Source organism: Cariama cristata, unplaced genomic scaffold (genome assembly GCF_000690535.1).
Source record: "Cariama cristata isolate BGI_N322 unplaced genomic scaffold, ASM69053v1 scaffold37533, whole genome shotgun sequence".
Classification (NCBI taxonomy): domain Eukaryota; kingdom Metazoa; phylum Chordata; class Aves; order Cariamiformes; family Cariamidae; genus Cariama; species Cariama cristata.
This window is the reverse complement of record NW_009610894.1, coordinates 8017-26168: the sequence shown is the minus strand read 5'-3', so window position 1 is coordinate 26168 and position 18152 is coordinate 8017. Positions and strand designations below refer to the sequence as shown.

Here is an 18152-nt window from a genome sequence, read left to right as displayed (position 1 = left end):
TTGAAACTGTGCTATAGAAATACTATTCCCTCCACAATTCAATTAGTCCTCCTGGACCTTTAAATCAGTGTTTACACTGAGTCAGGGAGGGATGAATTAGGCTAACAAAAGGAGAAAGGGCACACCATAGCCTCTTCAGATTTAGTATGCTATTTCCCTTCTGGTGCTGTAAGGTAGAAAGAAGGGAAAAGCAATATACATGCTTATAAACACCACCACTTCCAAAACCAGTATAAGTTACTAGCTACAGGAGTCACTAGCTACTCACAGGAAAAGCTAGCCCCAAACATAAACTTCTCACAATGTATAATAAAAATATAAGAAATAATGCCAAGGCCAGACTTCCCACCAATGACTACACAGGTAATACAATCTGTATTTTTAAATACAGCAGACTATAACTCCACAGGTTTCCCAGGCCCTGAAGCTGTGTTAAATATCTCACCTATTTATATTAAACATCCTACTTTTTTCTTTCTTTTTTTTTAAATAATACATGTACAAGGAATTGTGCTGTCTGAATGGAAGCACAGGTAATGTGCTGGGTGAGGAGCAACACAGGCAACTTAGATTTTGGAGAACAAAACTCTACAAACCCCAAACATGTCAAGTTTTCTAACACTAGCAATGCTGATGTTTCATTAGACATGCTAACCGCAGTGCACAAAAGAGACTGCAGTTAAACAACCTGCTTTTACAATCATTAAACTATTTGGCTGTAATAGCTCAGCAATCCCCTGACAACTGCGGTATATATAGTAAATATTCTTCCTCTTCAACCAATGGGTAAAGTAAGCCACGTATTCAGTGATTCCTTAAGAGGCACATGCATGCTTGGTAGGGTGACCAGTACCTCCCATCAGGAGGACTTGGTGCACAGTAATGTCTTTGTAATCTTTCTTGCTTGCTTTAAACCCCCGCTGAAGTGATGGGCTCCTCATCCACCTGCCCTGCTGTCTCGGGAACCAGAGGATGATTACTCTCCAAGTACTGCACCCACATCTCTGCACACTTGTACCCTTTATGGGGCAACTCTCCTGAGGCTGCAATGTTAAGAGTATGGAAACAAAAAAATACCAGAATTGAAGTCACCTGAGTGACTCTGCAGTACATGTGCACTATGATGACAAAGTATTGCCGTGCGGCTCTAGTGCTGCACGGTCTGAATGCAGCCTTTGAGGAGAGAAGGGCAAAGCAAACCTTTCTCTCTCCTTGCCAATATAATGTACCTGTGGAGAGTTGACTGCAGGAAAAGTAGCTTTGCCCAGCATCACTGGCTGACAGGTAGGTGTTGGTTCACTCTGCATGCCTGACACAGGCACACAGGTCAGGTAAAGCTTTAACTCACATTGCCAACCATAGCGAAATTACAAGAAGCTGAAATACAGTCTTATAATGGGAAAGGTCAGAATGCATCTTGCTACCAGCCAATATTCTAGTACATGTACTAGCATACTCACATTCCCCCAGTTTTACTGGGCAGACTAGACAATTCCATTTAAGCCAGAAGGAGTGAGAAGATGCAAAGTGCAACAGGGTTTTAGCTTTAAATGTCATACAAGGATGGATGCTAACATTTCCAGACCTTTCTTTTCTAGAGGCTGCAAACTTACAATTCAGAATTCAATTTACCAGAAGTCAGCCTCCCTTGAAGCTTTCTGGCACAGGGAGTTCATTTCCTGCTGTGTTTGTCTGGCATTTTAAGCAGGCTTGAAGCCACCTGAACCAAACTACAATACTTACTGGTTTTTGCATGCAAATGGGAAAAACAGTTGGCCTAAGTAAAAGGAAGAAAGGATGTTCACAAGAGTGTCTCTTTTCTCTTCCCTTCACACAAACATGTGAAAAAAACAAATATCAAAATAATAGGGAGACATGGAAAAAAGTGAACTTGGGGACTGAACTGCTGCTTTGGTTAGGACAGAAGAAACACGCCTAACTGTCAAGTCCTTTCAAAGAGCTTTTATTGCAATCAAGGGGATTTTTCTTTTCCTACCCATGTGCTTTCAGGTGTTAAGTGCACTGTTGTTTTTCAAGACCCTGGGTATGGGAAACACAACTCTACAGATTTCTACCACTTGTTTTTTCATGACCTGTCTTGCCAAAAGCAAACAACCTCTCCATTTGCAAAACTTACTTAATTGATGCAACAGTTTACCTTACAGCTCCTGCTCAGATGTCTACGAGTCCACAAAACATAAAAGTGAAACATGCCCATTTACATTGTATCGTCATAAAAGCTCATGTCCTAGAGTACCTATTTGTGTTTGCCTTGGGTCTTGGGGCAGACCCCAGAAATTTCTGCAGATGTGGGGAAATGGTGGCAGTGGGAACGAGTGCAGGTTTTCAAATATTCAAACATTTCAACATTCACTTTGCTTCCATTTGGTAGGCTGACAAGCACATTTCAGACTCTGTGAAACACAGAAGCTTTTGAATACTGAAGCCCTGTTTCAGTTCTGACCATCAAATGTGGTTATGTGCTTATTTCCTGCAGGACCTCTCTGGGGTCTGCTACGAGTCCAGCCAGGAGCAAGTCACCCATCACAGAAGCTCCACTTTCAGGCACTGCCGCGCTACCTGTGAGGGGCAGGGCTGTGCATTTAGGTGAAGCTCTGTTGTTTAGCTTCATTTTGGGATGTTGCTGCACAGCTTTGTATGGGCACGCTGGCCAATTATGGGAGGTGAAACACTAACAAAACTAAGTGATCTTCCTTTAAAAATGAGCCCAAATAAAATTATAACTAGCAAGATCACCTCAAGGAAGTGGTACAATATATCTGTCTTTGCCAAACCAGCACATTTAATCAATACACTACTAAGGAATCATGCAGTTTCATTTTAAGTTCAACCGTCAGCACTAAGTTGCCTTTTAAACCATACAGAAGAAACAAACATCAGACCTTAACTCTGAATGGAGAAGGGAGATGTGGATGTAAAAGTGCGGGCAATATGTGCTCTACCTCGGGAAAGTACTGCCTAGTTCCCGTGGAGGTATAGCAGGAACAGAAATAAAAGCACATGTATGCAGAATTGAACAGAAAGGGGAAAACCTCAAAGATTTCACAAAAGTAACAAGAACTACTCCTTACTTTAATGCTATACATGGATGGGACAGAGTTGAGGAGATCCAACCAGTGATCTCAGCTCAGCTGTCACACTGCCACTACGGCACATGATGTCCTCTTCACCTTCCCTCCCTGCCTTAGTTTCTGCTCTAATAGCTGAGGATGCTGTAGTGTTTTCCTACCTAAAAGATGATGTTCCTTTCTTAAACCCACCTCTCTGAGCCCTTTGGCACAGAGACTGGTGAAGTATTTGCACAGAATTTGCTTGTGCTCCCAAGTCACCTTATAGCTGTTCTGCCTGTCTACAAAAAGTGCAAATTGGTAACTTCTCACTATCATTATGAGATTACAGCAGATTTTCAATGTATGCTTAAATTTTCAATGAATGCTTAAGCTTGAAAGTCTCATTTCCTTTTGTGTCTCAGCTGCCTATACCAGTACCTATACCACAGGAAACAGAGCATAGTTTTCACCCTGTAGGTTTAGGAAACAAAATAGCTCACTTTCTTGGCAGTATTACTGACAGCTTGATATGAGGTCTTTGCCTTACTGTTCACTTGCCCCATATATCAGGGCTACCTATACTACCATGGGCTAGCAAGTAGAGTCCTTGGTAAAAGCATCCAAACAAAGAACTCAAATATTTATTCCTAGCTTCTAGGAAAGGGAGGGGGTTTTGTCTCCACAAGTAGGAGCTTTGTAACTCTGAAGAATCGCATTTCACGGCGCAAGACTATCATTTTCCTGATGGCAGGCTCTGGTTACCTTTTAATAATCTCCCAGTCTGACAAATTTTCTTCAAGAGAGCAGCTTTTCCTCTAATAGGGCATTTACCGGTTATTTTTTTCCTTTTCAAATAGCCCATAATAATATTCACAGACATAAAACATCAAACAGCCTCTCCTAACAGTGGCTGCTAGGTCTGAAGCTCTAGTAACCTCTGGATTCCTTATGAGTTTGTTATTGTTTCAGCATATGCTCCCTGAGATGGCAAAACAACACTGCTACCGTGTTTGCTGGCATAATGCTTTGAAGTATGTGATCAGTTGCCCCTATCTTGCAACCAGTCACCGAGGCAGCAGCAAATAGCAAATTATGGAAGTTTTAGAAAAGCTGCTTGTGTGGCAAGTGAACAACTGTAGAATTTTCTCTTTATGTTACTTTTGGCTGTCTGGTCCAGGTAACTGCTATAGCAGTGTCGTTCTAGTGTTCTCGAAATGTTTGTGCCAAGAGACAGGACATACTGGGCTTTCCAAACACCACGTTTGGGTGTGCCAGTTTCCCGTGGGCATTTCCATAATTTAGCATCCATCACAAAGCAGTACCAATCCATAGGCCCTAGTGCTCATGAAACAGGGACTCCTCAAGGGCCCAATAACTGCAAAGACGGGGCTAAAAGAGAGATTTCAGTGTTCTGTCTCTCCCTGTCTCTTGAACGGCAAGATAAGCAATGATGGAAAAGATGCCACCAAGAAAGAGGAGCATGGCTGCTCCTGTGGAGGAATGCCTTAGGCCTAGCTAAGGAAATAGCGGTGAAAACACCTGTCTTGTTGAGAGAGTAGAGAGTGAGGCTGATTCTGGCAAGAGTGACAAAAAATACTATTAGCAGTCAATGCCTGTAACCTTAAAGCTGTTGCAATGTCTGTGTTTTTATCTAAAGAGCAATTCAGTTCACTTGCTACCAAGCTAACCTGCAGGGAGATTACCTTGTATTTGGAAGTGTCCCAGTTATGAACCAGTCGCGCAGGGATGAGGAAACTGTCATCCACGTGGCAGGTGCTGCAGTAATACCATCCACTGTAGCTGCATACCTTGGCTTTCCCATTGGACAAGCCTATGGAGCGCTGACAGCCTGGAGAAGAAAAAGGGGAAAGTCTGGGTTTGTACACCATGCCAGAGGTACACACTCAGGTTGCAGCAAGAAAAGTAATTATTTCCCCATCTGAGACCCTTTTTAAATTTTATTTACTTATTCTACTAACGAGCCATTTTTCATTCCTGAAAAAAATAGAGGAATAAATATCAGTATTCTTGCACTAGTGCTGAACAAGCATACACTAACTTGGGCATTTATGACAAAGAGTTCAGACAGCAGTCAAAAGGATACTGAGCACTTCTCAAGAAACAAAGGCAGAAGACTAGCTTTGAGACACCGGGCATTTAAACACCATGGCCATCTGAAAACCGTGACCACAGAAGTACTGTGTGCTTGCTCCAGACAGCTCCCATTTTCCTCACAACAGAATGGGCCACCACCGGAGGAGCTCAAGCCAGGTCCCGTTGACAGCCAGACAGGATGCTGACTTGGCAGGTAGGATTCAGCCACAGAATTAGCAAAGCCAAGGCAAACCACAGTCAGACCATGAGTAACAACTGTGAGCAGCAGCCACATTGAGAACGAGTACTCCTTGACTTGCAGTAGTGACACAGCTCGGTTTCCCGCAGGTTGGTTTTTTCCTTACAATTGGATTGTCCTGTGTCCTACAAGGTCTGAGGTCTGCCTGATACTTTTTTCACAGCTGGATCCCTTGCCTCTTCCCACACCCTCTTGTGTGGAGTCCCTGGGGTAAGACAATGTATTCAAAAGCTGCTGCTTTAGTTGGAAAGAACTAAGGCAGAGCTCTCTTTCACCTGACCACCTGTTTTCACAAAACACACAGAAACTCAACCTATTTGACACCTCTGTCTTTCTCTCAACTGTGGCTAAAACGAGTCAACAAGTTTAAATAATATTAGAGTGGAGGGCTGAAGACAGACAGCACAGTCACATTAAAAAACCTGCTCAGGAAGTGAGGCTAAAAATGTTTGGATAACATACAGTGAGGTGTCTGTGGTTGTTATTAACAACTCTTTGACACAGCACACATGATGATATTTCTGCTTTTCCTTCAAATGGTAGTGTCCCCATATGACATTTACAGCTACAGACAGAATCAGCACCAGCGCCCAGCTCCGGCACGTGCTGCATGCTCAGAGAGTCTCTGCTGGAGCTGGTTAGTAATACTGATTAGCAGAATCCTTGTACATCACTTTTATGGCTAAAGTATTGGTTAAACAGAGTTCTTCAGGCAGAAGTCAACTGACTGACTGCTTTTGTCAGTATAACTGATTTTGTTCAGCGTAATTACGTAACTTCTCCCACTGAAGGCATATTTTTTTCCCCAGTAGAAGTTCCCTGATTTGAGGAGAGACTGCAGCTCAACTCCTCTAGGCCTAAATCAAACTCCTCCTTCTCCCCATTAGCCAATGCTACCACGTCCCTTCTGCTTTAATCAAAATAATTAGAATAACCTGATCAACAGTTCAATTCCTCCTCTTCCACACTCCAGAGCCATTTAGCCATTGATTCTCTGCAATACACACTAGCAAGTGAATCAGTGTGGGACATGTCCTGTCTCCATCTCTCTCTCTCCCCTTCCCTTTTTTTAAAGTGAGGACAAGCAGTTTCTTGAAAAAGGCAATATAAAGAAGTCAGTTGATGAAAGAGATACTTGTTAATGCCTCCTCCTTTACCATTTATAAGATCACAGTGTAAGTATAAACATGTATCTCAACTGGTACAACTCAACATACACAATGCAAAAATGTGATCTCATCTTAGCTAATAATTAAACAGACAACCCAAACATTATAATTGTAAACTATTATCACTGAAGAAATATTTTTTGTATGGTAAATATTAGCAGAACTTTTTGTAAAGCAGTACTTTTAGGGCAGAAAGAACGCAGGGATGCCTTTTATAAGGGTAAAGTCAATTCAAGTAATTCAGCAGTATGTTACAAAAAAAGATGACCTATGACTGTGGCTTGGGATCAGAACTCAGGAGCCAACAACTTCGTATTGCCCTCAGTGCAAAGCACACGTTTTCCCATCTTCCCTTTCCTGTTCTTTTCTTTTCTTACAAAAGCAGTTTCTTGACTAGTCAGTTAAAAGAGTTTACATGCAGTCCTGCTCCACTACATGCTATTATGGATGAAGTCAGCAGGCACGCCTGGTAGTAAGTTCAGTATCAGTGCTCTGTAGAACATACAGAACTATTTTTTTCAATTTTTAAAATGCATTTATACATAAAGGTGAAGGTTTTGAACAGCTGACAAGACATGAAATACCAGTTCTGTTCACCTGACATGACATTAGTCTGACTAGGAACCCTGGAAGATGCTTGCTCACATTGTTGCTAAGGAGCCCATGTTTTTAAAAGTGTAACAGAGGTAAATCTTGCCCCTCTAAAGGAAACAGAGAAGTATGCCCACTCCTCTCCTTCCAAGATGAAGGAATTTACGAAAGAGAGCATTCCCCTTTCCTAAGCCAAATGGGAACAAGCCCTCAGAGAGGATGTTTGTGTTAGCAATACCTCAGTACAGCATATTCTTCTGTGCCAGCCTTTCTTAAAGTGAAGGTTCTGAATCTTTCTCCTCCCTAGTTGCCTCTCAATTTCCTATCGCAGAAAAGCACTGAAGCATCCATTTTTATACCTCAACTGGCTACAACTTCAGCATTCATGACATATAACCATCACCTCACACTGGATGAAACAGAGACTGTTAAATGACATGCAGTATTTTCTAGTTCAGTGTGTTTGGACCAGCTGATGAAGTACTAGTGGTAAAGCTGTGTCTGAACAAGACTGAAGTCTCCTAACGCAATGCCACTGAAACCTTCATAAGTATTCCCCACCAGCCAGCACTTACTCGCCTGAGGGATGAAGATGGGACAGGACACCCTGATTTCGCTTAACTGCCACTGTGCACCCCCTGCCACTCCACAGGCTGCTAGTTCGTCTTACTGCCCTAACTCCTATCTGTTAGACTGAAGGCAAGAATAAGCTAAACTCCAATTTGAATTGTCATCATCCTAAACCAAAATGTTAGCAGTTGAGAAGTCACCATTTTAAGGACTAATTTCTTGCAACATCCTAGAGCCAGAAACTCATTCCAGTCCACGGAGAGAGTTTCCTCAGGAGAGGAATGACAATGCACTGAAGTTCAGGGGGGGCTTCCCTCCTCTTCCCTATGTCCAGCTTGTAAGAATTGAAGGCGTCTGGGTCAAGGAGGGTCTGAGTAATCAATCTTGGATGCCCTTCCTTTCAGGAAAGGTGGTTCTACCAAGAGAAGAAAGTGGAAGAAGTTCCTACCCAAGCAGTATACGTTGTTTTCTCCCTTATTCCAGCCCTTTTCTGATCCTATGTTTGTTTCCTTGTTCCTCAGAAACACATTTTTACACAGAGTATTTCTCATTCTGCTTCGTATCCTCAAGCCAGTCATATCCTGCAAAGCTACCTAACAGTTGTAAGGTTGGGGTATTTTAGATAAGCATGTGGCACTGGCACCTACCTTACATTTTCCCTTACCTTACAAGCTTAGTTGTTTGAAAATCACCATCTTTTCCACTCCTATCTCTTGTGATTCATAATGACGGCTCTTTCTACAATCCTTTCAAATCAAGCTATCAAAGCCCTGATTTTCTTTGATGTTATGCAGTTCAAAGTGATGTAGTGTGACAAACATATTTCTGTGGCATAGACCATTTATGCTATTTTGTTTTTTTAAGATGGAAAAAAATAGATCAAGAGTGAGAGAGAAAGAAGAGAAGGAAGGAATAGTTTGTGGCTTGATGCCCTTGGAAATCCTGCACGTGGGCATTCAGATACATAAACCTGCCACCACGTTTACCAGAAGCAAAGCTAGTACTGATTCCTGGCTATAAACTCTTGAACATCCCTCCCAGCAAGACAGTCAGATGTAGCTGACCACTGCAGAGATTGACAACACAACTCAACAAGTAGTTTGGGGAGGGGGAAGGGATCATTTCCTGTTTGCAGAGAAAACATTTGCCCATAGCAACAGGAAGCACCTTCCACAGGATGGGGGGGCGGGGGGGGGCGGGAAGCAGCACAACTTTCACCAAGCCTCTCTCACCTATTCCTAATGCTCACACAGAATATTATCCTTCTAACATATGTACAAAGGCCTGGTAAACCCTGAGGCTAGAGCAAGGAGAATACTGCAATATTTACTATTACCCCAAATCCCTACCTAAAGGATGTTATACAGCAAGCTACAGAGGGAAGAAGTGTAGCTGTAGGTATACTGTTAGCAAAGTGAGGGAAGGAATAATCTCAAATCTTTCATCACAGAAAATATAACAAAACAGCCTTGGAATCAAGCAAAGAAAATAGGGGTTAGAAAAAATAGCAGCAAGAAAGTGCTGCTGGGCACAGATGAACCTCTCTAAACAACGTGTCTGTGAGCAGAGCAGGAGTATCAACATCAAGAGGCTCATCTCCAAGTGCTAAGACTTCACGAAGAAAGAAGTACAGGAAGATGAGGTTAAAAAGTTGCAAGTCTGTCTCTTTGACTTAAAGTGGTGGTGAGAATAGCATGGAGGAGGCAACCAAGACACTTGAATACAATTCCTCTTCTGCAAAGTGTGGAAAACACTATTTCTGTCACTTTCAGGGTGTTGCATACTCTACGGAAGACACACACAACTATTCTTTTTATCCATATAACTTTTTCTTTAATCTTTTAGTAAGAAAAGGTTGGAGTAGCTCCACAGTGAAACAGAGAAAGTGGAAGACCAAACTAGAATTAAGGACACCACCGTTTTCCTTATTTAATAGTTCCTTGCTCATTATCAGGAAAAAGCAACTCCCTTGTGATTGTGTACCATAATTAAATCTGTGACAGATTAGTTAGAAGCTAATTCAGTTAGAAACAATATACAATATGAAGAAAAGAAAATGACCCACAGACTTCAAAAGGCTTTAGGCTTGATAAAGCCATAAAGCAGACTAAGCAGAAGGAGCACAGCAACAAATTTTCAGAGTGTTAGATCAGACATACAACATCGCTCTAGCTGCTTAGCACAAACAGAAAGAGGTGGTGAGAATTACTTCAGTTGCTGGCCTTGCGTTTCTGTGCATCTATTCCAATTCACTCCACCATGGGAAAACTCAAACTCGTGAGGAAGACACACTAACAATCCAGTTCAGTCCTCCCTCGTGCCTATCCAGGGTTGAATCTGCATTACACTTTGTCCTTTCCCCAGTATCACTTCTTTTCCAAAGGAATTCTCTTTCTAAAAAAATAATCAAAAACTCATAAACCTCCGAGCAAAGTCTGACACTTTACTCGCCTTGCCTACTTTTTTTGTGAGCTTCTTAGGGACTTCAAAACAAAAAAAAACCCCACCAACAAAACCTTAACAGATTAAAGGTAGAAAAACTGACCCTATTCAGTTATAGTTATCTAAGCAACATATAAATCCCACATTATTTATGTCAGCAATGTACAAATCCCACTTTAATTGCAACCTACATCAGCTTCTTCAGAAATGAGGAAAGGTTCACTAGTCTCCAACTTCCACATTCTTTTTGTTTTTAAATAGACTCCAAAGGAGGGACCAACCATTCTGAGTCAATGGAAACCTTGACTATTAGCTGGAGCTCAGGACTAAGCCCTAAATTAGCAGCCTTCTCCTATTCATTAGTGCCATTTGAAGATACAATGCACAGCCCTGTCTGTCCTTTCTCGCACAATCGAGCTCCGCTAACTTAGCCTACCCAGTCTAGGCTTGCTGGCTATGGGCTCTAGCCTGGGCTGGGGAGACAGGACACTCCAGAGAGTGACCCATCCCATCCCATCCTACCAGTGATGTCTCACAGGCAGGCTGTCGCAGAGCATCTCTCCAGGGCAGATGAGATGAACCATTCCCTGGGCACCCAGGCTTCCTTCCAACCAGTGAAGACCGGATTAGTGTAGACACTCCACATTTAGACCGCTAGGGGTAGGTGAAGTAAGCAACACCCTTTACGTCAGTCATGCTGAACATACAGAGATGTGATCCTCTCCAAGAAGATGAACAATCAAGAAAAAAAAAAAAAAATCAATCACTGGTGGAAACAAGGCAAGTGATAGCACATATACATGCATATACAACATTCTGCATGTTTATTTTATCATTCTTCAGGTTACACAGCTAAATTCTGCCTTCCCCAAAAAAATAATAGTAGTTAAGCCTGCAAATGTAATACTGAAAAAAGGTAAACGTCGAAGTGTAAGCTTGCACTTTGCATATATAAGTCAAGAACAACATTTCGTCAATAAATCAGGACCAAAAAATACTAGCTATGTGTCAAATGGCTGCAACAAAACTATACTTTTGGAAACTAGCTTTTTATTTGCTTGGATTTTCCCACTTGAATTTCACCAGCATATAGGTTCTTTTACCTTCAGTGCCAAACGTTGAGAAGGGCCGAGACGCCATTCTTCCCAGAGAACTTGCTCTGAGGGAATTACAAACAGCTACGAAGACACGCTTCACACACAGTTATAGTTTGTGAATCCTTTAATGCATGGCCAGTTTGCATTCTCCTAGTGCATCCTTTCAGCTCCTTTCTCCCCATTCCCAGGACAAGTGCACTGCCGAAGAATATCATACACTTCAAGCTAATCTGCTGTTCTTTCCCCCATGCCCTTATAGGATAATTCTCTGCAATATCTGGCACTTTGCTGAGACTCTGAAGCGCTGCCTGACAGAAGGGAATGGGAGCTCCTGTGGAATGGCTTATTGGCAGGATTCAGTAATTCACCAGCTCTTTAGTCAGGGATCGGAACTGAACACATTCTCTGGGCCAGTTCTTGAAGTCTGCCAGCTAGGAGTAAGTAGATAATTTGAGCATCATTAATAACGGTCTGCCATTCCTACAGTTCATTACACTCATGCTTGGTTTTATATACTGAGAAGGTAGACAAGAGAACAGAGCAAAGAGCAGGTCAGCCATTTGTGTGATCAGAGCAAACGCTGGCGCCAGCATCCTCAGCTCTGGCCAGGTCATTTAGCAAAAATAGTCTCTACTTAACTCAGTTTTCATTTCTGCTCTGCAGTTAGTCTGAAAACCACTTACCCCTGCACCGCTCACTCATTTACTTACACTGAAGGCTACACCTAGCTTGCTAAGTTTCATTTATTTGTTAGAGCAGCTATTAACATGCCTAGAAATAATCAGCTCCGTCTCTGTTTGAATACATAGCTGGTTTTGTACCTCCTTTTAACATGAGGAACAACTGTGCAGTAAGTGTGGCTATATATTTTTCGCTAATGCTATTTGGCTGAATTTCTTCTTGGTTGCACATCACTACCACAGCACTACCCTGGGCATACGCACTATTCGGATTTAAGCAGCACAGGTACGGATCAGAGCCTACTGACATTGCAGAAGGCCAGACTCCAAACCCGAAACCTTTCCACCAGTTGGCCTGTGGTTTGTTCTGTAACTTCTTTCACATTCCCCCAATCTGACCCACATGTACTAATTTTGCCAATCATACACTGCTTTGGCATGTGACAGAAGCAGGGCAGCCCTGCCAACACGGGCACACAAATGCCCTAGTTTTGCAGTAGTGGACCTAAAGCAGCCATTTTCCTTCTGTATGTGTCCCTCAATGCTGCACACCTGCGTGGATGCTCTGATGCCGAGCAAACGCACAGTGCACATGCAGCTTTTCTTCCAGAGCAGTATTAAGAGGGACTCCCTATGATGCCAGCTTCTGTGAAGCCTCTAAATTCCCACATCTTTGCTATCTCTTCTCCTCTGTCAAGTTTTGTTAAAACAGTCAGGTAGATTCAAATCTTACAGGGCAGGGGTAAAACTGTGAGCAAACAGCATTATAACATAAGCTTTGTTTTCTTAGGAAACTAAATTAACAGTCATGTCCCAAATGAGCTCAGGGACCTGGTATAAGCTACAACTGCAGAAAAAGTGTTGTGCAGATACACCCTGCCTGTGCCCTTCTGTGAAGGCAAGGCCTTTATTAGCAAAAGCTGGCTTGACCGAGTTAAAAGATGCTAGCCCAACAAATAAAGCTGTCTCTTGTAACACAATTCATGAGGAACCTCTGGGTTCTCCAGAGAAGAACTGGGGGTGCGTGCGCTGGAATTCTCGGATCTGAAAAAACTTTTGTCCAGAGGTAGCTTCTTCCGTCCTAGCAAAAGTAAGGCCTGGACATTTAGACTTCCTGGTTTTGGCATTCTCTTCTTTAAACTTTATGCCAAAAGATTCACCAAGACTGGTTTTGCATAATAAATGGACCAAAAAAAAATATCTCCAAGAAACCAAGAGTTCTTTGGGGGCCATGGAACTGATACCTAGCACTCACAAACCACGAAGAAACAAGGCATAGCCAAGGACAAACACAGAGCCTACACTGAGTAAAGACATGCTCACACACAGTAGAATTGAGTTCATAATAGTAAAATAAATAAGTACAAATATTTTATTTGTGATGGGGAAAAAAAAGAAAAAAAAAAAGAACACACTGAAAACCCGCAAGGTTGTTCACAGAGGCAGATCACAGCGATGGGGTCACCTGTCCCCATACAGGCAGCACAGGTGCCCTTTAAACCTGCCAGGAGGAATATATACGTTCATCAGCCAAAAATTCATATCAGCTGTTCTGTCTGCAGGGCTGAGGCAAAGAACAGTAAAACACCAGCTGAGGATTGCAAAGTGCAACATTAGGGTGCAGGACAGGCACTGAACTGGCCAAGTACTCACCTAAACTGCCCTTCTGGGCAGCAGTGCCCAGAAGGCCAACTCCAAACCAAAACCTATGAAGGGGAAAATCTCACTCTGCAAAGGCATCTCCCTGGGATTGGGCTGGTGAAGGACCTAACTTCTACCAGCTTAGACAAAGCTAATAGTTTTCACTGCAATTTCCCTTAGTCAAGCCATCTTAAAACCGGATTGAAGAGCTCACCCACCTTACCGCTGAAGATTAAATGGCTTCTGTGATCATAACTGATCACTGATAACAGGTTTAATCAACTCAAGCAAGCAAAAGAGATTCCATGCAGTATCTTCTGATCTTTCCTCAAAGAAGAGCTGTCACACAGCAAAGCACTGTGGACCAGTAACCTTGTGTTTCAGAACATGTAAGTGCACTGCAAATTTAAGTACTCCTTGCTACACAAATTCAAGTCACCCTTGTTTGGAAACCTTCCCCTCATTCCTCCCAACAAGTCAGTGGCCTTGTTTAGACATGGTGAATTTTCCAAATACTAATTTAGACACGGATGATGTTTTTTCTGCTCAGCTGGTTTTGGCTAGCAAAGAATAAGAGTTTAATAGCACTGTTAGCAGTGGAAGTTTTACTTTTGAATCAACAGAAACAGGGCCTGAAAGTCACATCCAAGACTGGAAGACTGTCATCTAAAGTGAAGATACTTAAACAATAAAACCTTTACGGTGCAAAACACATTCTCAGAGGATTTTACAGAGTCTCAAACACAGGGAAGGCAAAAAGCTGCTGAAGTCTTGGAACAAAGAGATCAACTGAAATGAAACCAAGCACAAAACACATACAGCACTTAGAAAGCACAATCCTAAAAGCCCTGGACAGGTGAGAACAATTGTTATTTGGGACTAAAAATGTTACAAGAGTGCCGACAACCTTCTAAAGGACTTTCTGGTATTTTACTATTGTGCTACATTTGCTAAGATTTGTCCACGAGTGTTTTTAGTTCAGTGACATGCTACAAATAGGTGCTGGGTGTGATGACCGTTCACAAAGCATTTGCTAAATTCAAGGAAGGAGCACCCATGCTTTTCAACTATCTGGATTTGAGAAATTTCAACTATATGGCTTTTTTGAGAAGTTGAACAACGTCAACATGGCATCTGGCTAATCTTATTTTCCTCTTTTTTTTTTTTTTTTCAATCACACTTGCTGGCTTGCAAGCTCTTAGGAAAATACTTTCTTTTCATTGGGGGTGGGGTGGGTGGGAAGGAACTTTACTTTTACCGCAGTAGGGGCTGGGTTCAGACCAGTGGGGTGAGCTAGAGCAGAGGCTGCACGACTGTCCCCCATCTACACACATGATCCCAGCACTAGAGCCAGAATGACTCCCTGAAAGCCAACAGCTTTCCACATGCTGCTCAATTTGACAGGGCTGCAAGCTCAGGAAATAGCACATTTACTAACCGTGGCTTCTCTGCACCTCGTGTTCAGCTCAGCCAGCCAAGTCGGTGTAGCTCTAATAGCAGTATTTATCCTTTTGGCAAGTGAGGATACATGGAGAAAGCAGGGAGGAAAAGACAGAAGGCACCCCAGAAGAGGGGCAAGGAAAGCAACACAGACAAATAAAAGGGTGCAGAGCACATTTTGCAGAAGGCAGAAACTCCCACATCCATTAGGACTTGCTGTCTAAGCAACAAGAGTTCCTGGCAGACACAACTGACTTGTCTGGAAAAAATGTTTCTTTTTATAAAGGACAGGGAGAGAAAAAATAAAAGGTGAAAAGGAAGAGAGACATCAAAAGAACAGGAGCTATGCAAAAACCAGAGGCAAGGGCAGAAGCCGTTTGTCTTCCTCATCTATGGAAATGTGACGGCACGTTCCAAGGGAATAGCAATAGTGAAGGGCACCTGAGGACATTTGCTCCTTGCAGACCTCCAGGATAAACACTTGCTTTTCCCCAGATGGCCCAACAAGGAGACAGGACAGCCACCGGAGTACTTACAACCAGCTACCGCTGTCTGCAAGATGCTGCACTTGCCAAACATGTTTTGATGGAAGCCACCTCATCCCAAATTTGTAACATGAACAGTCCAGGGATTTCTCTTGAACCGAGGTGAAATAAAGACATAAAAAATAATAACACACAGAACCCCAACAGATTGTCTTAACATGACGCATGTTTCATTTCCTACATATTAAAGAACAAATCATAAAACCTGATATTTACCACCTTGGACTTGCAACCAACTTTCACTTCATACCCATTTGAAGACAAGGGGTAGGTCCCTCCAAAGTCTCACCTGAGCAGATTGATGCTCACAAACGCCACTCTTGCTCAGAGCCCCAAACACTTCCCACGGGAACACTGCTGTACCCCAGCAACAGGGCAAGATCAAGCTTGCAGTTATATGAGCATGCAAAGGACAGAGGAGGCTGCCATTCTAGTGCCAGCAGTTTCTAGTTAACCTCATGTTCCAAAACGTATTGCTGTTCCAAGCCAAAAATATAAATAATGGCAGCAAAGGTGAAAGTGTTTCTAAAAAACATTCCTCTCCACTGTTAATCAGTGGCCTATTCATTCATCTTTGGAAATTAGGAGAAATAATGCCCTGCCCTCCCCATTAAGACAAAGAGTTAGAAATGTGGGGAAAAGCCTTTGTATCTGCTGATCAAGCAAAAGAAAACTTTTTTCAAGCTGCCCTTCCAACTCCAGTGTATCAACAGTTTGTCCCCCCACTCCATGACTACATCTGACACCACCACCCTGGCTTATATCATGAGTTGAAAAGCAGTAGTCAGACTCCAAGATAAACTTGTCAATAGCAAGGCACAGGCATTTGCACTTTTCCCTACCTGCTTGTGAGTGTAAGCTGTTTGGGAGCAGTCCCTTGAAAAGCTTTTACTGAGGGAGAAAAGGAAAGGGGGATGCAGAGGGCATTTCAAACAGGGAAAAATTTGTGAGGGGAACCCCACAAAGACTGCAAAGAGAAAATAATAAAAAAAAAATCAACCCTGTCCCCATCAGGTCCTCCCAACAACCTTCTTTATCAGAGGTTCATTGTCAATCAATTAGCCAAGGCAGCAGGGGTCTGCAGGAAGGGGGGTAGCTCGAGAGACAATGGTCTGCCCTGTTGTATTACTATTTAATCACTTTTCCTAAATAAATAAAGCAGCCCTGAGGTGCTGTCACGTCAAGGGAATTTATAACAAAAAAACCCTTCATTTTTCATTGGTCATTACTTTTCCTTCCCTCCCGCCACTGCAGAACTAGAGAGGGTTATTACTGTAGCCTTAAGTTCCATCTTTGTGTTGCTTGCCTTTGATTCCCACTCGGACCTTGCCACTTTCTGGCACTAATTTGTCAGGCCGAACAAAGGAGGGATTTGTACCTCCTGTAAGGTCTCAATTAGGAAAGGCTTCTGCTATATTATGTGCCATTGGGACAGGACACAAAGACGGTAATTACAGGAATTTGCACTAAATGGCTGAAGAATTCACAGCAAAACTTTTCTTCCTCCCCCCCTCCTCATCCTTTTCCAAGCTTACCCCTCCCAGCAGCCCTGGGGAAAACCGCTCTCAATGCCTGCAAGCTGTAATTACCAACAGCAGGCCCCTTAGGTTAAACAGCAGCCCACGCTGGGGAACAGTGCAAACTGCCTGCAGGGAGCAAGGTACAAGGAGAGAGTCTCAGCTTGCTGGTGTGCCTCCAAAGTCTCCTCAGCACAAACTTTTCCAAGCCAGGCAAGTTTCCCCAGTTTCTCCCAGTTATAATTACAATTATTCATTTCTTTGTGCCATGGTAACAGCTACAAGTTCCAGCTGACACTCAAAGAACAGGTCTAAGGCTCTCAGGCAGGCAGCAAAGGGTCTGCATCCTCACGTACAGGGAATCCCAGTGGCCAGCTTCTCACAGACTCTCCACAATTCACATTTCTCTGCACAAGAGTGTTCGTTCAGTTTTGCAGACTAAAAGGAGACCACAGGAGCACGAGGAATGCCTCACAGGTATCTGAGATGGTCAGAGCACCTTATTTCTGTGGGGAATATATGAGTGAGTGCAGACGAATTATCCCATGTTTGGGAGAGGAAATCCACCCTTTCCCACAGAAAAGTCATGCTCCCATACCACATAATGCAAGACTAAAACCTATTTCACATTGGAGACATGCAGTTTGTTGTCATCCCAGGGCCTGATCCTATTTTTGAGGAGGACATTGGAAATGCTCACTTGAAACTCTCCTGGACCTCAGTCAGAGGATGAAGCAAAATTACAAAATTTTCCCCTACTGAGCTTTGAATTAAAAGAAATGAGGAGAAAGGAATAAAGTTTTAATGTTGTCTGGGATATTATCTTAAAATGAGGCTGTTAACTGGGCTGTCTTCGTGAGTTTCACGAGGCTGCCTGCTGGGTAACACGCTGGGCTAGATCCATCTTGGGGATACTTATTTGACCCTTTCCCAGAGCCTCCCTGCAGTTTTCACTCTCACAACTACGCTTAAAGCTAAAACATGAGCATTGTCCAAGAGTGTTCAGGTTATTGGAGTTATCGCAGGACCCAGGCAT

General features: G+C 42.9%; 1 protein-coding gene across 1 annotated transcript in view; it reads right to left on the bottom strand.

Annotated features, from left to right (window-relative positions):
• The window catches only part of PLEKHM3 (pleckstrin homology domain containing, family M, member 3), a gene marked incomplete at its 5' end in the record, with an annotated part of 64197 nt that overhangs the window by 44110 nt on the left and 1935 nt on the right, over window positions 1-18152 (bottom strand). The window contains one exon of the mRNA XM_009698025.1: window positions 4775-4920. Within this exon, the coding sequence (XP_009696327.1) occupies window positions 4775-4920 (146 nt within the window). The remainder of the gene's footprint in view (window positions 1-4774; window positions 4921-18152) is intronic.